The sequence below is a fragment of the Osmerus eperlanus genome, chromosome 2 (assembly GCF_963692335.1).
Source record: "Osmerus eperlanus chromosome 2, fOsmEpe2.1, whole genome shotgun sequence".
NCBI lineage: Eukaryota > Metazoa > Chordata > Actinopteri > Osmeriformes > Osmeridae > Osmerus > Osmerus eperlanus.
The window spans coordinates 5934608-5956782 of record NC_085019.1 but is presented as its reverse complement, the minus strand read 5'-3'; the positions used below and the strand labels follow the sequence as shown (position 1 = coordinate 5956782).

Sequence of the window (22175 nt, the reverse complement as noted above, 5' to 3'; positions counted from 1 at the left end):
AGTTTAGTAACCATGACTAAACAGTCACTGAATGTCAAGACATGTTGAACAGCCTCAACTCTTATCTATTTTTCATTGTCTGTTAGGCTTTTTACTTCTCCCGTGATGACGTGGCTCTCCAAGGATTCTCAAAGTTCTTCAAGGAGAACAGCGAGGAGGAACGTGAGCATGGCGACAAGCTCATGTCTTTCCAAAATAAGAGAGGGGGACGCATCTCTCTACAGGACATCAAGGTAAAGGTTATCCATTTACCCCTCCACACATACACACCATGTTAACAGGGCAGTCTAAGTTATTTCACATTTTACTTCTTAGGAATAAAATTGGTGTGTAAAAAAAAAACAAGCACCCAGTCTTTAATTGTAATAAATATGGCACAACTCTATAACACTACTTTGAATGAATTATCATCTCAACAAATAAACACAAGTGCTGATCCCGTTTTATTTCTGATGTAGAAACCAGAGAGAGATGAGTGGGGCAGCGGGCTGGAGGCCATGAGGTGTGCCCTGCAGCTGGAGAAGAACGTCAACCAGGCCCTTCTCGACCTCCACAAGGTGGCATCTGATAAAGGAGACCCACATGTAAGTTCCACTATACCTGGTCTTAAACTGCTTTCTATTGTCACAGAAGTGCCTGAATGTGTGGTGTTTGTTCCTGTCCCCTGTCTAATCCCTGTTCTCTGGGTGTTTCCTTCTAGCTGTGTGACTTCCTGGAGACCCACTACCTGAATGAGCAGGTGGAGGCCATCAAGAAGCTGGGAGACCACATCACCAACCTCACCAAGATGGACGCCCACAACAACAAGATGGCCGAGTACCTGTTCGACAAGCACACCCTGTGCTAAACTTCAGATCATTAGGACCTTCAGATTCCTGGAAAATGCCACCCGTTTATAGTGCTATTTTTAACTTATATATTTACCTGTATACCATTCCCTGAATGTTTTAATGGTTTGATGTTACTGAGTGATGTGTTGTCATCTGGATTGTTATATTGGTGGTATGCTATAGTGTGTTTTACTCAATACACATTTTGAGCTGCAGCCTTTTTGGCATTTATTGTTTCTGAAATATGACTTGAATTGGATAGAAACAGACAGTCAAGAGAGAAGTCTTGTTATTTTTTACAATAGCCTCAACGGCAAGTACAGTCATACTGAATCCACCCCTTAATCAGATAAACGGTTGGGATTGACCCAAAAAAGGGAAATTTGTTTGACTGGGAGGGTGGCCAGACCCATCATCCAGAGCAAACAAACCATAGCTTGCACATGGTTTGGTTCCCAACCTAGTTTATTTTGGTGGAACAAAGTGATACAGCAGGAGACACAGTTAGTGGAGGAGTGGTGGATGAAGAGAGGTACAGAATCAATGTAAACCTTTAAGCCATGCTTTGAGACTTTACCCACTTTATTACCTGCCATAACCACACAGGGGCGCCAATTCTTTATGGGAAAGTCCCATTCAGTCCTGAAAGATCTTACAGCCAAGCTTTTAAAATGTTTATATTTTACATAATTGTTTGGGTTTGGCTCTGTTGTGAGATAGTTTTGCATTTATAACTTAACTGACGGCATTAGAAAGCCCAGGATTTCCTCTCAATTGGACAAAACGAAGAAATGGGCAAAAAGGAAATAGGGCCAAAGGGTGAAAAGTTACTGGACCGAAAATACAGTGGACAAATTAATTTCTGGTTAATCAGCAGGATAACTGGAAACTGGAGGAAACTGAAATTAAGTGAGATATATTTTACAGTAACAGACCATAAATGTTTGTTATTTTCTAGATTCATGTTCCTGTTTTTTGAATTGCAGAAAAATACTGTACTAAATAGAGACACTAGATCTCTTCGAAAAATGTAAAATGCCCTGGGAGAAGGGAAACAATAAAATATCAAAGTAACCCATCATACGTCTAAGATACTATAGTCCGGGATTGAAAGATTAAGAGAACTCGGGTTTTGGTGACCCGTGTGCTTTGGATGAGAAAGCGAGAGAGAGAGAGAGAGAGAGAGAGAGAGAGAGAGAGAGAGAGAGAGAGAGAGAGAGAGAAAGAGAGAGCAATGGATGAGAAGGTGGATGGTAAGCAGTTGGCAGAAGGCTATTAACATAGATTAACTGAGCAACGGGTAGGGAGGGAGAGAGAGAGAGGGTGGTGCACAACAGTTCTCTCCAACCACTTTGGAGGTGTCCAGAATTGCATTACAAACAAGACAAGGAAGAAAATATCTGAATATAGGGTGAGTGTTATGTATGTTACTGTCTGTGCAAATTCTAATTTGTTTAGTCAATCCCTTGTAGATGTTGATGAAACCTTGTTTTTTTCACTGGCTACATAGTGATTGAGGGATGACTCCTTTGGGATTGTAAAATTGGCTGGCCTTTTCTTTGTCATAGTGAAGATATTGGTGACATGGGAGTTGAAGTTCTCAACATATCTCCCTGACACAATAACACAAAGAGACATAGCCTACATATAGAGTTTATGCATGTTGTGCTGTTTTACCTGGTCGGAAGTTGCTGAATGTATGTGAATGTTTTATTGATAATAATATTTGTGATTTAAGCAAATTTAAGTTGTATAAATATTTATATCTCAATTATTTTATAGTCCTTCCAAAGGACAAACACCCATTATGTCTCAAGTCATGTAGGTTTATTTGTCTGTTCAGCTTTTTCTCAGATATCTTGCTCTATCATTTCCCGTCTAAATTAGTATTTGACAACCATCTTATAATAATTAAATAAATAATTTAAAGGACTGCAATTTGCTACATTGTAGGTTGTTTGGTAAGCTGTTAAATCCTGCTGTTTAAAAGAACTTTGTAGGATAACAGTGCATTCACTGGTCTAGTAAATAAAACCCATTCACTACTAGTGATTCCCTAGACGGATTGTTGTTAAATATTCAGGTAAATATTCAGGCAGAGCATATATAATGACACTTTAGTTCACCTCAGGGCTTAGTCTCTTTAGTCTCAAAATCCCGCTGCCTGCTGTTCACCTCCAATCTGGACACCAGACTACAAAACCAACTGACTATACACAGGTAATTGTATAGTCATTGTATAAGCATTAATAAACCTGCTTTCCATCAGCCATTCCACTGACAGGATCACACTTCTTTCACCAATACAAATAATTACATTCCGATTAACATTTATCCCTCAACGTTAACATACTCATAATTTGCCGAGACCGGAAGGAGAGTATTCTCCTTATTTACCACATGCCAGCAGGCATGAATGATATACTCTGTGGTAATCAGTGACACACTTATCTAGCATCATTAATCTGGGAGCTCTGAAGCTACACCCTGCCTCCCAGAGGAGCTTAGCCCAAGTCAGACCGGTAGGACTGTTGTGGAAGAACAAATTCCGTCTGCCCATATGCTGCTTGCTCAACCATTCCAACCCTCAGTTAGGCCCTCCCATATCTGACCTTCACTTCTGATGTCACAGGCCTATTAGTAGACTGTGGGTCCCCTTCTCCACTCCTATACAGCTCTTTGCCTCTCTAATCCTCTGCACAGACCCTTATCTGCAAGGTTTAAGGACAAATGATACGGCTAACTCCATGAGCGAGATCAAATTATGGGAATATGATGGGTGTGATGGATCAAATCTCCAATGGATGATACTGTGGTGGTTAACAACAGCTAACAGTGGGCCGGGGCGGGGAAAATCGAGGGGCCCTAATTTGCGTAATCTCTGGGATTTTTGGATTAACTTTGGCAAATAATCTTGTTACGTCCCTGTGCAGAGAGAGATAGAGATAGAGAGAGAGAAAGAAAGAAAGTGAGAAAGAAAGAAAGGAACAGGAAAGCATGTGTGTTTTTGTAATTGCGTGCGCATATTTGTGTATGTAAATGTTCTGTATGGATCTGTGATGTAAAAGAGTTTGTGTGTCTGTGTGTGGTGCATGTGTAACACTTACAGATGGATGTCTGACGTAAATGTGTGTGCGTGCATGCACGTGAGTGCATGTGTGTGTACTGTGTCATGAAGTCAGGGGATTATGAATGGACACAGTAGGCAAAGGAATGAGTTTTACTGTGCATCGACACACGCACGCTATCACAGAGAAGGGGGAAGGGCGACAGCAATGAGAAACACAGAATACAGAAAGAGAGGGAGGAGGATTGAGAAAAGAAGGATTGAAACTTAAGAGAATGAGTGGTGAGAGGCAAAGTGAAAGAAGAGAGGGACATGACTTTGAAATAAAAGGAAACAAGGAGAGAGAAATGTTTATAGAGGAAGAAGGAAGATAAGTAGCGAGCAAGGGAGGGTGGAGTGACAGAAAGATCCGAGATTGTTGAGATATGGGAGAGAGAAAGAGAGGGAGATAGAGAGAAGAGATAGAGAGAAGAGAAGAGGGAGATAGAGAGAAGAGAGAACAGAGAATGTGAATGAGGAGCTGCAGATTAGGGTAGGGAAACAAAATCATAGCAATGTCACAATAGGGCGACAGATTGGAAGAGGTAAAGCAGTAACAGCTGGGCTATGATGAGCGGTCAGAGGGATGGAGAGAAACAGTCAGAGGGATGGAGAGAAAGACAAAAAATAGGAGGGGTAAATGGGAGAAGGAGGGTTAGAAGGAGAGAAATAGACACATTAATCCATAAAGTAAGTCAGTCTAAGGTTAAAGGGTGCTCATCCACAAACCAACAGACAGATAAACCGTTATGCCTCCGCCTTAAGGAGACTAGAAGGTAACAAGAGGCATAAACTAACACCAGCAGTTTCACCCTCAAGCTGCTTCTCAAATATAAAAACGTACAGTTGAAGAAGATGGCGGAGAAACAATGTAGAGTATTAATATTCTCCACCCTCTGGCAGAATTGCAATGCCATTGGCCAGTTCTGTTCCACGGGCCCGTCGGGCCGCCAAGGAGGAGGAAGAGCCTGCCCCACCCCCACCTCCTTCACACCACTCAAACCATAACTTCATGAACATGAAGAACAAGTTCTTTAACGAGCTGACCCACATGCCAAGTAAGTGTTCCCAGTAGACAAATACAGGGCAGAAGAAAAGTACTGGATGTAATGTCATGTGAAATGTTATCATAAAAGTGTCATTTCATTTCACCTGATCCTTCCTCCTTTTCATTTAACCTCTACCCTGCCACTTTGCCTCACAGACCATAAACTGAAAAGTAAGTTCATTTTCTCAGTCATGTGATCACCCTGTTTCCTTCTCTCAATCATGCTCAACAACCCCCCCGCCCCCCCCCCCCCCAACCCCGCCCCCACCCTCCACCCCTGCATCTCTGTGTCACATTTTAGGGAGAAAGAGAGTCGATTATCCCAGAAGTTTTCTTAACTTGTATCCTCCTCCCTCCGGTCCTCTCATCTCTGCTTCCCAGTGCCCATGTGGGCGATAGGGGCCATCGTGGTGGTGGTGCTGGCCCTGGTGGTGTGCCTGGGCTTCTGCATCTACAAGAAGTGCATCAACAAGGGCAAGAAGCCCAAGAAAGTCAGGGAGAGGAAGGGAGGAAGAGGCAGGAGAAAGAAGGACAAGGATGGAGAGGATGGCGAAGGGGTAAGAGGAAAAAGGCTGTCTGTTGTCTGTCTGTCCCTTGACCTGATCACTTGTTGATTTCTATTTACTAAATCATATTAAACACTTCATGGGGAAAATGCTATGTATTATGTCAAGTGTTGTTGTCAAAAACAGACGTCCGTGGAAAGTAGTAAAAAAGTAGTCGCAAAATATCTTTCAACAGCCTATTACAGGCCTATCCAATTGATTGAGTCTACAATACACTGTTGAGCAACAACAGCCTATTATACTCAGGATACAAATTCCTTTCCCATACTAAGTTTGCCAACCCAATTCCTCCACCATACTTTCTCCTGTTCTGGTTAAATCTATTTTAGAGTGGAGTTTATTAACTGTGCATAGTTTATTAACTGCGCAGATAGTAGTCAGCCATTTTAGGCCCCAAAATCTGACCTGGTGTAACCCTCCCTGGTTTGCCTCGCTGTCCCATAATCAATTTCCCACAACAGTGTAAAAAAACATTTTGTCTCTAAAACAAGCCTGACTTACTTTCCCACTGTCCTCTAGGGTGGGGAGAAGAAGGATGGAGAGGAAGAGAAGGAACAGGAGAACTTTGGAAAACTGGAGTTTACCCTGGACTACAGCTTCACTGACAACCAGGTATGTCTCTACATAGAGCATGTCAAGCTCATAATAATCTCAAAGTAAACCTCAAATCAGGACACAAACCATGATGCCCTTAAAACATCAAATGTGTACCAAATCGTTTTTCGTGCCACCATCATCTCTGTCCCCCTCCCTTGCCAGCTCGTCGTGGGCATCCTGCAGGCACAGGACCTGGCAGCCATGGACATGGGTGGCACCTCCGATCCCTACGTCAAAGTGTACATGCTCCCTGACAAGAAGAAGAAGTTTGAGACCAAAGTCCAGCGTAAGAACCTCTGTCCCGTCTTCAACGAGACCTTCAGCTTCAAGGTCAGTGTCGTTCTCATTTGGGAAGTGGATTGTGGATCTGAGCTTGCTGCAGTATTCAAGTCGGACCTGACGTGACCTCATTCTCTGCTGCCTCTCTCCCGCAGATCGCCTACAATGATTTGGGTGGTCAGACTCTGGTCTTACAGGTATTTGACTTTGACCGCTTTGGGAAGCATGACGTGATCGGAGAGATCAAGATCCCCATGAACAGCGTGGACCTGGCACAACCCCTCCACGAATGGAGAGATCTGGTTGGAGGAGAGAAAGAGGAGGTAAAATGTTTGTCTGATCGTCGCACCGTTTTCTCCATGTCTTGTCATGTCAGTCTACTAAACTTAAACATTGTGTTTGTATGGTATTTTCCCTGGCAGGATGAGAAGCTGGGTGACATCTGTATTTCGTTGCGTTATGTTCCAACGTCTGGCAAGCTCACCGTCAATGTCATGGAGGCCAAGAACCTAAAGAAGATGGATGTGGGAGGCTTGTCAGGTGACCTTCTAGAAACAATGATCAACAACAGTTATGATCCTGACAGATAGTACCTCGCTGTTGTTCAAGCAGGAGACACTGAAACGATCGCTTTTCTCGCTCTCGCTCTCTCTCTCTCTAGATCCTTTTGTAAAGGTGGTGTTGCAGCACCAAGGCAAACGTCTGAAGAAGAAGAAGACGTCAGTGAAACAGAACACTCTGAACCCCTACTTCAACGAGAGCTTCAGCTTCGAGATACCATTCTCTCAGATCCAGGTATCCCACTGCTATGTAACACCCATACATGTGTGCCCAAACAATAGAACATTAGCACATGAAGCTTTGTAATAAACACAGGAAGCTACAATTTTCTGCAAGTCCAAACATCTCTTATTGTTTGACAATGACATTTGTCATTTAATGCACTTCTTACACTTCTATTTCATGTGTACTTTGAACATCTTACTTTGGAGTGTTTTTAATAGTTTGTCTTCTGTCTACTCTTCTAACATGTAGAAAATCCAGGTGATAATCACTGTGTACGACTACGACAAGCTGGGCAGCAACGACGCCATTGGGAAGTGTTTCATTGGCTTCGGAGCCACAGGAGTGGGGCTACGCCATTGGTCAGACATGTTGGCCAATCCCAGACGTCCTGTTGCCCAGTGGCATACCCTGCGGCCTGAGGAGGAGGTGGATGCTGCCCTGAAGGCACCCATCCGCTAAGCACACACACAAGTACCACACACACACACACACACGTGTGACTCGCACATGTGTCACATATGTCTTAAATGTCTGTGCACAAGCACAGACATTTAAAAAAGATCTCAAGCATAAACCTCTACTGAACATCAAATGTACTGCAAGGATAAACGTATTACGAACACACTGAAAACACTTTCTTTTCGTGTTTTTTGAGTGATGCACATCCGCTCTCTGCAGTCTTGTCCTTATGTTCTGGTCTCAACTGTTATATTTTATTTTTGTGACCCCCTCTCCCCAAAACATAACCGGTTGCCCATTTAGTCATTTGTTTTTACCAATTATGTGTTCTATTTAAATATATATATATATATATATATATATTTTGTGTCTTGAATGTGTGTCAATGTCTGTGCATGTGTTTGGAGGAGAGAATGTGTATTTTGTTTATTGGCTGAGGGATGTGTGTTTGTGTGTGCAAGTCTGTCCTATACCATAGTTCATGGAAAGCTTCCTCTGGTTTACCTCTTGAATGTAACATGGTGTAAATAAATAGATGATGAAATCATTCCAAACAATAATAGATGAGTGGTTATACAGCCAACTTGCTGTTTCAAGTATTAACACACGCACACACTACAAATACTGTAAACTGCCTTTAAGTAGAACATGTCCATCATTCGAGAACACCCCTCTCTTCATCTGATCAAGGTATTACCCATCCACTTTTCAAACAGATGAGATCATTGAGGGGAAATATTGAATTTACCTATCTCTTTACTGCTGCACCCTATCCTGGTAATCCTAATGGGATTAGAATCCTTGTATTTAAGGTAGACCTGGCCTGAACAGTGTTCTTCACATTCAACATGTTAATAGTTACCATAGTCACTAGTCCAACCCTGTTAGTTAACTTTGTGTGTGGTGTTGATTTTCAAGGAGCTTGCGTGCCTGTTCAGATGGCACTACACTGTTGTAAATTGAAAACAGAAAACAAATGATGTCTCCATGTAATATTTGAAACTATGTCTCCATGTAATATGTGACAAAATCAACAGACCTCACTGAGCTATCATGTGTCCTTGTGGATTTGACTAGAAGAGTGAAATATGCAATGTGGACTTGGGGCAGACTGGATTAGTGCAATGTCCTCTTTAGTCCCTGTCTCACGCACAGATCTGGTCTCAGCCAAACATGTGAGCAGGGAATTAAAGAGAGAGAGAGAGGGGGGGGGGGTTCTCTAGGAGTGTGCTTTCGAAACTCAGACACATGGACTGATCCTAGATCTGCCAGAAGGAAGGTTTAATCATAAAGCTATTACTCCACCTCTCCACAGGAGAGCAGTATTTCCTTTACTTTAAAGGAACCCACAGGGTCCATGCCTTATTCTCAGACCTGCAGTTTATAAGTTTAAGTGAACTGACACACCCAAACATGGATTCAATCAGTATTGCTTTGTGTATATGTTTGTCTTTTCTAATCAACAAAACCAAGTCTTGGGTTGTGTGATTAGAGACCTGCATGGATATCCTGTGTATAATGTGTAAGATCTTCTTTGTGTGGAGATAGGCCAGTTAGGGTAAGTGTCTCAACAGTGAACAAACAGAGATACAGAACAGAAATCATTCTGTCCCACAAATAAATCTCTATCTTCATCGCAAGAAAGAACAGGAGGAACATTAGATGCCACATAATAAAACACTTTCCTTCGCAGACGGAAATCAACCTGACAGTCTTTGTTGATGTATACAATATCATTTTATTACCAAGACATATAATCTATGTTGCAGTGTAACACGTGAAGACATGTTTACTGGAACAGGCCCAGAAGAAACAGAATTAAACCCATGTTTAATCGTCTGATCTGAACTCTGCTACTTCCAACGACCACCCACCTTCCCCTTTCCATGGCCCTTTTTACTGTGGATAGGGAGGAGGAAGGAGAGAGAGGGAGGGAGGAGGCAAAACGGATCCGTAGGTGAGAATGACAAATAGAATGTATCTTTGAGAAAGTGAAAATACGATGAGACTAGACCAATGAGTCTACTCACAATTTCTGGGCGCTGGTGATTCTATTGAGGAGAACAGTAATCTGGAGAGAGCACAGCGAAGGAAGGGTTAACGTAAACCCTGAAACAAAAAGTGTGACGCTGTAACCATGGTTCCCAGCATGCCTCACCTCATATTTCTGTTTCTTCATGTGGTCAATGTAGTCAAACTTGTCAGACTCCAGCTCATAGATGCAGTTCCACATCTCTTGAGCACGTTGCCTAGGAGTGAGAGAGACGTGAGAGGGTGGGTGACAGGTGACCCCTGTCCTGTAGCAAGAAAGGTGAGTGAAAGGTGGAGTTTTGGATGGCGTGGCACTAAGGTGTAAGTTCCTCGAAAAGGTGAGTTTAAGAACAGGTTGGACTAAGGTAGCTGCTAAAAATGACAATAAGCAGGAAGGTGGCAGGAAACTCCAGGGTTTGGGGGAAAACTCACTTCAGGCTGTCCTCCCTCATGTTTTCTAGCACCAGTGGATTGCGCCTCTCAGCCAACGTTTTCTTCTTGATCTCTCTTCCTGTAAGGCGCTTCCCCCTCCTCTGCTCTGCCTGAGAGAGAACATTGAGAACACTCAGAGCTTCACCCCTGTACCAACTAACCATGAGCACATCTTCGTACAGGCATTCAGTTTAAGATTGATTTGACCATAGTCAATCCATCGAGTTCAACGTGAGTCTGTGAATAAACAAAGTCAATCTAGTAGGATGTGTAACCTTTGCCAAGAAGCCTCCAAAGTTAGCTCCCATGTTAGAGAGAACTTTCTTCTTCTTTGCATCATCATCTGCCTTCTTTTTAGCCTCCTCATCCTCTTTCCTTTGTCGTTCTTCCTGGACGTGGGAGAAAGAATGCGGGAGAAGGAAACGTGTGTGTATATAAAACAGCCCATTGTATTTGTGGCAGGATGGTCATACCTACAGAATCAAAGGCAGAGCAAATAATACATGAGCTACTTTTTCCATGTTTACACAACGATGACATTAATCCTACCGCAATCCTGGTCTGCCTGTCTCTCTCCTTCTCTGCTCGAACCCTCTGCACCTCTGCTCTCTCTGACCGGCGCCCCTCCTGACAGGATGTAAGTGAAGAGGGAGGTGGAGGCAGAGTCACGGATTTGTTAAGGTGCTTCTTTGAAAATGTCTTCACAGTCACTTAAAGATCCGGATGAAAGGAACAAACACAGGGATGTAGGCACACTCCGTCCTGTTGACCTAATCGGGCAGATGACTCACAATTCGATCCTTCAGCCCAATCAGCTCTTCCTCCTCTTTCTTCCTTTGCTCAAAGTGGACGTCAATTAACGTCTGCAGCTCCAGCAGGTCTTTTTCCATCCTCTTCCTATGGATGTCCTGAGTGTAGCAGAGACATGGAGGAGAGAGAGAGATGAAGGAAGAGAAGACAGCATGCATAGATCAGATATCGTTACCCTTTTCTCATCACAAGTGACCCTGACTTTTTGACCATGTTTAGTGGACCAAAGTAGAACGCTTTGACACTTACATCAAAGTCAACCCTGTCCCCCTCCGGAATCTTAGGGGGGGCTAACTGAGGCACCATAGGCCTAGAGACAAGATAATGAAACAAAACGTGAGATAAAGAAAAGGAAGAATAGGACCGAATGATGACTTCTTGTTGGGGCCATCTTGTATTATAGGATGCCATATAACGTTGCTATATTAAAAGTGGTACACTTACTTGGGTTTGGGGCGCTCTTCTTCAGAGATGGACATAAAGACAGAGAAAAGAGAAAGAGAACCAAAGAAAGACAAATAGGGAGTGTCAGAGAGAGAGAGAGAGATAGAGAGAGAGAGAGAGAGAGAGAGAGAGAGAGAGAGAGAGAGAGAGAGAGAGAGAGAGAGAGAGAGAGAGAGAGAGAGAGAGAGAGAGAGAGAGAGAGAGAGAGAGAGAGAGAGAGAGAGAGAGAGTAAACGAGTAATGTGAGGGAACAAAGTAAATGCTCAGAGATTCTGAGAGTAAGACATCTGTAATGGTTACTAACAACAGAACAGAAGCAAAGGCCTGCACTACCAGCTATGCTGATGTGGGTTAGCCGCAGTGACAACTGAAATGTGACCCTTTGAAGCCTCACCCTTGTGCACGTTTGTAGTACGAGGAAGACACGACAGATGCAAAGGTTGCAACTTGCCCTCTAAAATAGGCCGGCTTGATTTGAAACACTTAAACCTGTTTAGTTCACTTGATGACTAGTGCAGGATGAGTATGGCTGCAACGTTTATTTGGGGGGCTGGCATAATAATCCATATGGTTGTTACATTTAGAGCAATACTTGATTTTCATGGTTAAAAATAAGCCCACAATCCCTTACCTTCCTCCTGATCTTCCTGCTCTGATTGGTCAGAAATTAAGATAAAGAAAAATTGAAAGAAGGAAGGCAGTAAGGAAGGAAGATATGAAAAGATTAAAAATAGACTCATTACACTACCAAACATTACTACATAGAGTGTATGCACAAAAATACACATATGCTTACTGAACAAGTTGTACGTATAACCCACTATTGTAAATGTTAATTTTTATTGTACATAGTCTTCAAACAGAAACTTGCCATAGTAAATTATTTGGGATGGGAATGGGATGGACATAATGACAACATTGTATAAAAGTCCATGGCTTGTGGTAAAGTAGCTGATGTGAGATGGTGTGCTTTCACCCTACCTTGATAATCTTGTTGGTCTGATATCCGGGACCAGCATAGGATCAGCCAGTGGAAAAGGAGGCGGAGGGGATATTCACAGGTCAGAGTTAGTGTGTCACCTGCTAGTCAGACATTTAAACAGAACAGTTTTCTCACCAAGTTACTGTGTTTTCATTAAAGTTACCTTTGGCCTGAAATTGACTTATTAGGCATTTTCTGTCACTGCCAATTAGTTAGATTTGTTTATTTCTTTGATGCTTATTGGCAATTCTGAGACCCATAGTGACCCTGTTCCCTGGTAGATGTGTGTGTGACAGGCCTGAGCCGGACACAGTGACAACATTGTAGGTTGAGCACTCGTGTGTCGGTTGTTAAGATGTGGCTGGCGGCTCACCTTCTCCATCCTCCTCCGGCTGCTCTGACTCGTCTTCCTCAGGATCCAGCTCTGCTTCCTGTTCCTCTGTCTCCTCTGGCTCTGAGAGGGAGGGAGGGAGGGAGGGAGGGAGGGAGGGAGGGAGGAAAAGAGGAAAAGAGGAAAAGAGGAAAAGAGGAAGAGAGTAAAAAGGGGGCAGACAGATGGAGATGGACAGACAAGGAAAGAGAGAGCAGAAGAAAAAGAGTGGAATGAAGGTTAGAGGACATTACAGAAAGACCACAGCAGAAATCTGTCAAAACAGGACAAAGCGGTATTAAAATGCAAAGGTCCTTACAGGGACAGATGGAGTGGGAGGGAAACAGAAGTGTGTAATAAATGGCTATACATTTGGGTATTAAACCACTCAGCATAGTTATGTGCTGAACTCAGAGTTATAATTACCAGGCCACAGACCTAAACATGATGGTGCTGTGTGCATGTGTTTCGCTAGTGTGACACTAATGCAGATAACAACTCACCTTCTGCATGCTCCCTTCATTAGAGGAACAAAAAGATACTTGGGTTAGCAGTCTGGTCCAATATTGTAAAATGACTTCTTACACTATGCAGGCAACAGATAGAGAATCACTGTAAAGTACAGTGTGAGATACTTACTCATATTCCTCCTCTGCATCTGACATGACTACAATAGGAAAAATACACACATTAATAAAGGAATCAAGATACGACTGCCAGTAGTATTACCATCACAACAATATACTGGACGACAACTTAAAAACACGAATAAGAAATGCAGTGAGTTATCACTGCACTGGAGGGAGTCAGGTGGCTGAGCGGGTAGAGAATCGGGCTAGTAATCAGAAGGTCGCTGGTTCGATTCCTGGCCGTGCAAAAATGACGTTGTGTCCTTGGGCAAGGCACTTCACCCTACTTGCCTCGGGGGAATGTCCCTGTACTTACTGTAAGTTGCTCTGGATAAGAGCGTCTGCTAAATGTAAATCACACTGTTTGTAGCATGTCTTGATAGACATTTTAGGGCCTAGTTATGTTTTCTTTTCTAAGAAGATTGCCTTTTGCTCGTTGCTTGTGAAGGAAATGCAGTGAATGTCATCCCAGACCAGACACAGGGGAAGGTATGTGACGCTTGGCGCTATAAATTGTTTCCCTGTGTGGCTGACATCTTCTTGGCAGACAGACGGGAGATTGACAGTGTGTGAACAGGTGAGAATTTACCAACTTTGTCCGTTTTTTATGACAAGGAAACAAAAACTGCACAAATATCTACCCTCGGAATACCAATCTGGAGACCAAAATAAAAATGACAAAGTTGTATCCATTCCACTCTCATCTGTCTTTCATCCCATTGTCGCCCTCTATAATGCCTCTCCATCTCTCTGTCATCCAAAACAATTTATAGTCTGCCTGTCATTGCCTGGATGAATGTATAGTCCCCATAGCAGTCCTCTCACTGTTCCTGTGCACATTCCAATGCCAGCCTGAACTGCAGGGCATCCCTGTACAGTTTGCCTTCTCAGTAAATCTGACACTAATGAGGTAGTCTGTCTGTTTACCTTATCAACAGACAAGGTGACGGACACCTGGGATTTCTTTTACTGTATTCACTTAGCAGACACTTTTATCCAAAGCCAAGTACAAATGGGCGAAGTACATAAAGTAAATGTAGTACATAAAGTGAATGTAGTGCATAAAGTGCAGAAAATCATAAAGATCATGGACTAAAAGTGCAATTCTAATAATATTTCAGTGTTGAAGACCACGGAGAATTTGGCTGATTGTCTGGGGCCAGTACTAAGCACACTATGTTCACCTCTATGAAACACCTTTAAGGTAATTCAGTTACCTTAAAGGTAAGAGTCAAGTGAACGTGGTGAGACAAATCGAGTGCTTCCTAAAATGAAAACGATTAAGTACAGTTTGACCTGGTTATCCCTCTATTCACCCCAATCTGGGTGTTTGCTGTAGTACTTGATGACAAACGGTGTTCATGATCCAAAATCAGAAGACCTCATCATAGTGTATTATAATAGCTATTTAAACACCACTACGTCAAGAATGACATCCAACAGGTGGACCCATTCTTTTCCAACAGTAGGGGAGGATTAGGCCTATGGAAAAGGGATATGAAAGATGGATGATGAAAGCGATAAAACAATGGAGGGAGGCAGGAGGTGGTTAAGATTTCAGGCCAGCATGACTAGGCGAATAATCTGACGCCAATCATTTAGAGATGAACACAGTGGAAGCTCTGGGAAGACCGAGGAGGGGATTTGAGGGAGGAGTAGAGTTACCCTGAAACATTGGCGGGGGTATTAGTCAGGAAATTCTAAAGGGTTAATTTTAGTCAAGGACGGACGCCTGTTTGTGGACGAGAGGGAAGGAGGGGGAGACAGAGGGTGAGCTGTGCCCTGTCATTAGCACTAAAGAGTGTTTTGTGTGTTGGGGAAATCTTGTCAGAGGTGCACAACCCTTTAACAGTGTGTCACACACTTTTCACTCCCTTTGTAATCTTCAACAACATTTTGTACAATTTCTCTGGTATGAAATGCCCCCTAACAGAGGTGAGATAGGAGTGAGAAATGCCCCCTAACAGAGGTGAGATAGGAGTGAGAAATCAAGATGGTAAGAAAGACAGAACATAGAAAGCTAAAACCAAGTTTCACAGCAAAGAGCACCTAATCAGAAGAGACGAGATGCCAATCACAAAAAAGTGACTGACAATATCAACTGCATAAAAGGTGTATGATAACTGAACAATGTACCAATCCAGTATCAGTGTTTCCTCAGAGATACAAAGACAGAGGAATGGCTAGTCAAATCATTCACGTTGAATGAGCGAAGTGACTGGGGAGGACAGCCCCGGACAAGAGCAGAAGGTGAAGTGTCACCCTGAACAGTTACTTGTCAGTATGTCTACAATTGCAGTTAATCTAGCTTTTAGAATTGATATGGCTGTATATATACATAGAAAGAGTATAATATTATATTTCCCCTTCTGGAACAGCCAAAACCCTTTTGATGAGACCGAAACACAGAGAGACACTTACCTAGAGCAAGGTGTGGTTCCCCTGACACAGAAAAGAGAAAGACAGACTGACAGAGAATGCTATTGTTGAGACAGACAGACATAGTTTTATACAAAGAGGGAGGGGTGGGGGAGAGAAAGGGGGCAGAGAGCCATGGGTGGATTAGGGGGAGAACTTTGTGACAGAAAGACAAGCAACTCCAGGGATTAAGAGAAATGGAAGATGACCTCACTGGACAAATGGGGGAGAGCAATGGGCAGGTGGACAGGGGGATGACAAAAGACAAAGAGGGGGGGGGGGGGTCCGAGTTTGAAAGAGAGAAGGGGACAACAGAGGGAACAGAAGAGCAAACCAGAACCAAAAATAGATGACTGAGGGTTTTACTCCCCTCGTTCCAAGAAGAGGGTCTTTGGTTCATAGAAACACCCAAAGAAGCACCACGGACCTGCATCAAGATGCTGCACTGACCTGCAGCTAGAAGCTTTCAAATGTATCAAGAAAAGTACATTCCATTTTGTCTGACAACAATTATGACTTTTCATCGTTAAGTGTCCAATATTGACAAGAACACAACCACTGAGACCATTTATACTTCATTTTAATTGTATGCAGTTGAATGAATAATTTGACATTTAGTTTCTTTCTGAAGATACCACTGGCATTGTGACTGTAAGAATCTGTACGCACACAAGACACAAAGAGAGAAAGAGAGACAGAGATTAGTTCAGCAACATGACACCCCACAGCATGACAAATGAAAAACCTCCCATGAATGATGCGTAGAATCGCGTCACACTGTACCTGTGTGTTAGTGTTGTACTGGGCAGCACTGCTCTCTTGGTCAATGAAGAAGGGAAAGAAGATATCGAGATGAAAGAGAGAAGGACGGGCATTCAGGACCAGCCTATCCTCTCCTAGATCCAGCACCAAAGGGCGAGAGGATGACTAGACACCAGAAAGAGTAAGAGAGAAAGAGAGGGCAGTGAGCTGTGGGGTTTCAAGCTTTCCCTATCGTTTAAGTTAATGATCTGGAGGCACAAGCGTGAGATTTTCTTGAATTAAACAAAGATCCTTTTTGCCCATGTGTGAGTTTGTCTCACCACCCCTGGAAGTTTAATCTCTGCTATCAAATACTCTGGATCACCAACAGGGGGCTCGACCAACAAGGAGAAATCTGGGCTGTAGGGAAAGAAAGAAGGAAGGGAGGAACAGTGTTTTGGATTCTTTTTTTCTTTTTTTCTTAACACCAGCAAATCATGTTTAAAATATGTTTTAACTTCAAAGCGTGGTGGAGGGACCCTGCATCTGGTCTCACCGTGTGACTCCAGCAGGATGCTCAGAAGAGTCCCTGAGATGAGAGAGGGAGAAATGTGTTTGAGGGTAGTGTAGCAGCTATAGGTCTATGGAGGCCGTCCATTACAAAACCATGAGGGACTAAACACACCTTTCTATCAGTGATAGGGATGGAGACAATTGTCAACTTAATTTTGGGAGGTTTCTTTACCCTTCTCCCTGTTAACAAACTAACTGAGTATACCAATTTATTATAGATGAAGCATCTAATTGATAAAAAAATACAATTTGAAACCATAACCAGACAACTTTAGTCTTGCTGAAAATGCTAGTGAAAATCAAAAGGGGAAGTATAAGTGTGTGTGTAATTGACTGGGTAAGGGAGTAACTTCTGGAAAAAAGGGACCTACTTAGTGTTAATCTCTTCAATGACAGGTCTGTTCTTGCCTCGGATGTTCTGCTCGTTAACAGAACCCAAGAACTTTCTGTTCTTTAGAATCTTCCACTCTGCCAATAGACAGACATGCACAAATACATTTTTTATTGAGCACATACCTTGATCCAAGGCAACATAAAATTGTGCATCTAATAAGTACATTAGATAAGCAAGGAGCATATGCACATCTCTAAATGCATTTCAGTAGTTAGTACCAAGGAAGGGACAGCATTTTACCAGGCAGTGCAACAATAACACAAATGAAAGGTACTAATAAAACACACAATAATGATAGTAATTAATTTCACAGACTGACCTCTACTGAGCTCCAGGTTGTATTTATTCTCCAGTCCCTCTAAAGACACTGCTAGTAAGAACTGCTGGAATAGTGGATCTTTCTGGAAACACATTTCACATCACAATTACTAATGTAACAAGATACAGACACAAATACACCCAAAACGATATTATTCTACTTTGGGACAGTAGACACACACATACCTGGCACTTTTGAAAGAACTCTTGATTGATGACAACATCATAAGCTGTACAGACCTGGGAATCTGTGAGAACAAAGGGATAAGGTTACCAGAAAGTTGAACTTAACAGTTTGATGATACAGACATAAGCTATTATAGGCCTTCCAGGCCTTGTATTCAGAGCCTTGCAAGCCGAGGGGGTTTCAGTCCCTCAGACACTCACTGTTGTCCAGCTCTGTGTGAGGCTCTCCAAGACTCATTGGTACCCTGTATCCCCCAGGGTCCTCGGATTCAAGCAGCTCCACTAGCTCATCCCTGGAAAGGGCTGGTGGGGGAGGGACTGAGGTAGACTGACAGATGTTGATGAAAATCTTGTGTTTGTCTGGGAGTGTCACAGTCTTGATACACATGCCTGGAGAACATCAGAGGGTTAGACCATGTTTATCTTAGAATATTTGGGCCCAGTTTTCCAGACATAGATTAAGCCTAGTCCTAGACTAAAAGTCTTTCATTGGAGATCTTCATTGAGTGTTTCTCATTCATTGGCTAGACTGTGGCGGCCTGCCATAGTCTACTTTGTCCCATCATAGTTTCATTAAGTTTCAAAATGAACCAAAAATATGAGTATGACATAATATGTCTCATGACATACTACTCCTGACTCCCAGTCAGAAGTTGATGTATGAGGGAAATAATGATTTGTTTATGCCATCTACTTGCAGGCAAACCCTCTAAATCAAGGTGGAATCCTGAATGCAGAATGAGAACTTTTAACTCATTGTACACATTTACATTTAGTCATTTAGCAGACGCTCTTATCCAGAGCGACTTACATTAAGTACAGGGACATTCTCCCCGAGGCAAGTAGGGTGAAGTGCCTTGCCCAAGGACACAACGTCATTTGTCACAGCCGGGGAATCAAACTGGCAACCTTCAGATTACTAGCCCGCTTCCCTAACCACTCAGACACCTGACTCCCTAATTTGTCTAATTGTAGTTACCTTAATTTCCAGGTCAAATCAGACCTTCTAACAAGATAAAAAGAGAGCACCTGGCTTCCTGCCAGAGGATCTATTGTTCGAGTCCAGAAAAATCAAATGTCTGTTTACACTAAACTCTTTACGCAAAGTTAATCATAGATAGCCTCTCATCTTTGCTGTCAAAGTGCACCAGATTGATGAGCCAAATGCACCAAACGTTTTTCCAGCAGGAGGTTCACCCCCCCATAGTCTCATTTTTTTTTTAAACACTGGAGCTAAGGATAAGATACTGACCTGGCTGTGGTCGAATAACCCTTGAGTCAGGGTTTGCAGTTGGCGCTTTGGACATTGTCTGCAGGAGAAGAGGAGAGAAAGTAAGAGAGGAGGAAATAAAGAGCAGAATAGTATAGAATTGTCCCCATACCAACATAGTTGTTAGGAATTTGTTTGTGTGCTGACAACAGATAGGACCAGGCATAACAAAGCAAGAGCATTCACAACATATGAACAAAATAGTTTACGATAAATACAAAATGTGAAAGAAGGTGCACTTAATATGCACCTTTTTAACCCTTGTGTTATCTTCGGGTCATTCTGACCCATCAGTCATTGTGACACACCGTCGTATTGCGACAACTTTACTGCATACAAAAACAAAGTGAAGCATTTTCTTTTAACCGTTGGGCTGTCTCAGACCCCCCACATTGCGAAGGTTAAAATAAAAATAAAAATATTTGTTTTTGTATTGGGTAATATTGGGTAAACACAACGATGGTTCGTTATGAACCTTTGGGTCATGTGACCCGAAGGCAGCACAAGGGTTAATAAGATAAAAGTAATGTCAAGGATCAGTTATATATCATATTGCTGATAAATGGAAGAGGAACTGTTCAGTAACTGAATGGTCTTACAGTATGTACTGTTAAGGAAACGGGACGTTTTACATTTACTGTCTCTGAGCCTTTTGCCTGAGGGGAGGTGTGAAGAGGATGTTGGCAGAATGAGTCATTCATGTGTCAAGTATCTTCAGCCCTATTGCAGAATGTGGGTTTTATATCAGAGATCAACATTAGTTCACAGCCAGTGAGTTTTGAAGGCAGGGTGCACAGATGTATCCAGTTAGCTCTGTTGCTGGGCTGTTGAACTGTCTACCATACCAAACAGTTATTGAAGAGATGAGCATACTTTCTATCACAGCATTAGACATGTACCATCCCTTGCATAGGTAACAGCCAGATGGAATTTAGAGAGGGGCACAGCATACTCAACAGACCAAGGCCTATACCCCCACCCGGAGCACCACCCCTCACACTTGTCCCAACCCACGTTGCCCTGAACTGCCCCCTACAGAAAGATACCCCTCACCTGTCTGATAACCCCCCTCAGTCACCCCCTGAACCATCTGCCTCCCTACCCTTCTCTGCTCCTGAGCCTTGGACCCAATGCACAACATCAAACTTGATCACACCCAACTATCAGTACACGTTTCTTTACATCTACCACATGTCATGTACATATTGTCAGGATGTTCTTAATTGTTATTCTCAGGTTATTCTCAGTTGCAAGGAGTATTATTCAGTATTATTCAATTGATCCATTTCTTATTTATATTACATATATAGTCGATAAGTATAGTAGCTAAAATAGGTTAAGAATTCTTATTACTGATTTAGGCCGCTAGGGGTTGTCAAGAGGCGCAGGACCAAATAATATGCACCTGTACTTTTTAGAAATGGCAAAAAAAATGAGAAACCTGTCAATTCTTTGATGAGAAGCATTCGCTAGATGTTTTCAAACCGGTGCTCAAAACCGATCATTATAACTGAGGTTAAGACAACAGGTCTGTCTCAGTTGATTGTCTTGACAGATTGTTTGCCTGTTGTTGTTGTTCTGATTGTGTAGCCACTCTTAATAAAAAAAACTTTATCTGGTAGGGAGGGACATGGATCTAGCAAATAAGCCAATACAGACCTGCAAAAGAAGCTGTTGATACAACTCCTCTTGCTGCTGAAGTTCCAGCTCTGAGCTAAGCAGGGATGAGTCAGTCTCCATGTCTGAAGGGGGTGAGACGGAAAAACGACTGAGATGGTAGTAGCATGGCAGTAGCCTACATGTTAACCCCTGTCCCTAACTGCCAATGAAATGCTTGCACAGCACTAATTAACGGATACTAAGAAACTAGGTAGATATCTATGTGTTGTAGTAAACAGCTAGCTGAGTTAGAAAGTAGTTATTACTACTTGAGTTAGAAATGTTTGCAAAAACGTATACCTAGTATGCCACTTCAGGAAGTCTTCATTCAAGCAAGCAGTTTTAGTTATTGCTATAGCTCTAACTAGCTGGCGTACAGTGTACTCCGATCACGACCTACTGTACCAACATGCTACAGTTGACAGCTAGCGTTAGCTAACTACAGGCACTAACTAACTAGCTACCAGTTCGTGACTACTGTAGTGCTACTATAACGAACAAACTACTGTGATCTCGCACTAGCTTTCTATTGCTAATTAAGTTATCATGTTGCAATTTCGTTGGGTTCTCTTTAGGCTAGCCTAGCTAGCCCAATTGCTAACTACTAGCAAAGTTTTCAGTTTCTTTCACCTGCACCAATTCACACACAACAGCGACAGCAATTACTTTATGACTAGGTCGAACGTCAGCCTTACCTACAGTGTACTAGACTACCTTTGAGGATACAACAACGTCCTGGATTTTGAAGTGTCAACGTCTTTTCAAAATAAAAGCCACATTGTATATTCCCTTTTTTCGCTACAGTTACAACCAAATAATATACATTTGGTAACAGTCTATACACATGTTCCTGACTACACAGTCCTACTGTTTCTTTATGAGCTCCGACTTTGCTGGGGGGGGGGGGGGCTCTGCAAAGTCCCGGGGTATTGGACCGAATTCTCACTCCCCCGCAGAATCCCACTCCCCTACGCGTGAACGCGCACTGCCTTCCTAGCGTATTGCTAGTTGTAGTTTGACGAACCGAGGCGATTTTTACAAGCCTAGGTTGGCGATTTTTACAAGCCTAGGTTCCCTCGTCTTAGGCTTTGAGGAAACTGTCATTAGGCTATTTAATTCATGTTTCATCAAAATATAAGTTACGTTGTGCTGCACTTTAGAGCCTATACGATGTCGTGCTACTCGTAAAATCCGAATGATTGTCTCAAGAAAATAGACGTACTAGTACTTTGGAGCTGCACTTGAAA

The 22175-nt window shown here is 42.7% G+C and overlaps 4 protein-coding genes across 11 annotated transcripts; 2 read left to right on the top strand and 2 right to left on the bottom strand.

The window, feature by feature from the left end:
• The first annotated feature begins 66 nt into the window (after window positions 1–66).
• Window positions 67–1064, top strand: LOC134009034 (ferritin, middle subunit-like). The gene is made up of 3 exons (XM_062448695.1): window positions 67–233; window positions 459–584; window positions 701–1064. Exons 1-3 carry the CDS (start codon window positions 183–185, stop codon window positions 845–847), a joined length of 324 nt encoding a protein of 107 aa, XP_062304679.1. The 5' UTR covers window positions 67–182; the 3' UTR covers window positions 848–1064.
• Window positions 1065–2138: 1074 nt separating this feature from the next.
• syt5a (synaptotagmin Va) lies at window positions 2139–8248 on the top strand. Of its 4 annotated transcripts, XR_009928221.1 has the most exons (12): window positions 2139–2241; window positions 2962–3050; window positions 4840–4994; window positions 5141–5155; window positions 5366–5541; window positions 6070–6162; window positions 6310–6477; window positions 6582–6749; window positions 6849–6966; window positions 7088–7221; window positions 7462–7721; window positions 7755–8248. XR_009928221.1 is itself a non-coding variant. In XM_062448658.1 (11 exons), the coding sequence occupies exons 3-11, from the start codon at window positions 4847–4849 to the stop codon at window positions 7669–7671; spliced, it is 1230 nt and encodes a 409-aa protein (XP_062304642.1). In that variant the 5' UTR covers window positions 2139–2241; window positions 2962–3050; window positions 4840–4846; the 3' UTR covers window positions 7672–7727. The 4 variants fall into 4 exon arrangements, 3 of the variants coding, with proteins under 3 accessions (XP_062304642.1, XP_062304651.1, XP_062304665.1); XM_062448658.1 differs by lacking the exon at window positions 7755–8248 and having other exon boundaries at window positions 7462–7727; XM_062448667.1 differs by lacking the exons at window positions 2962–3050; window positions 7755–8248 and having other exon boundaries at window positions 7462–7727.
• A 1145-nt stretch (window positions 8249–9393) lies between these two features.
• tnnt1 (troponin T type 1 (skeletal, slow)) lies at window positions 9394–16069 on the bottom strand. The gene is made up of 15 exons (XM_062448593.1): window positions 15791–16069; window positions 13380–13407; window positions 13244–13257; window positions 12744–12824; window positions 12370–12387; window positions 12020–12040; window positions 11389–11407; window positions 11194–11254; window positions 10926–11042; window positions 10684–10761; window positions 10410–10523; window positions 10135–10244; window positions 9830–9920; window positions 9702–9742; window positions 9394–9570 (listed from the first exon to the last, which is right to left on the bottom strand). The coding sequence occupies exons 1-15, from the start codon at window positions 15870–15872 to the stop codon at window positions 9525–9527; spliced, it is 921 nt and encodes a 306-aa protein (XP_062304577.1). The 5' UTR covers window positions 15873–16069; the 3' UTR covers window positions 9394–9524.
• A 281-nt stretch (window positions 16070–16350) lies between these two features.
• Window positions 16351–21818, bottom strand: pih1d1 (PIH1 domain containing 1). Of its 5 annotated transcripts, none has more exons than XM_062448627.1 (11): window positions 21559–21817; window positions 20929–21011; window positions 19252–19309; window positions 18201–18389; window positions 18000–18061; window positions 17815–17896; window positions 17473–17569; window positions 17085–17117; window positions 16870–16948; window positions 16571–16714; window positions 16351–16446 (listed from the first exon to the last, which is right to left on the bottom strand). In XM_062448627.1, exons 2-11 carry the CDS (start codon window positions 21007–21009, stop codon window positions 16402–16404), a joined length of 870 nt encoding a protein of 289 aa, XP_062304611.1. In that variant the 5' UTR covers window positions 21010–21011; window positions 21559–21817; the 3' UTR covers window positions 16351–16401. The 5 variants fall into 5 exon arrangements, with proteins under 5 accessions (XP_062304611.1, XP_062304598.1, XP_062304590.1 ...); XM_062448614.1 differs by having other exon boundaries at window positions 21628–21817; XM_062448606.1 differs by having other exon boundaries at window positions 21624–21816.
• Between the last annotated feature and the right edge of the window lie 357 nt (window positions 21819–22175).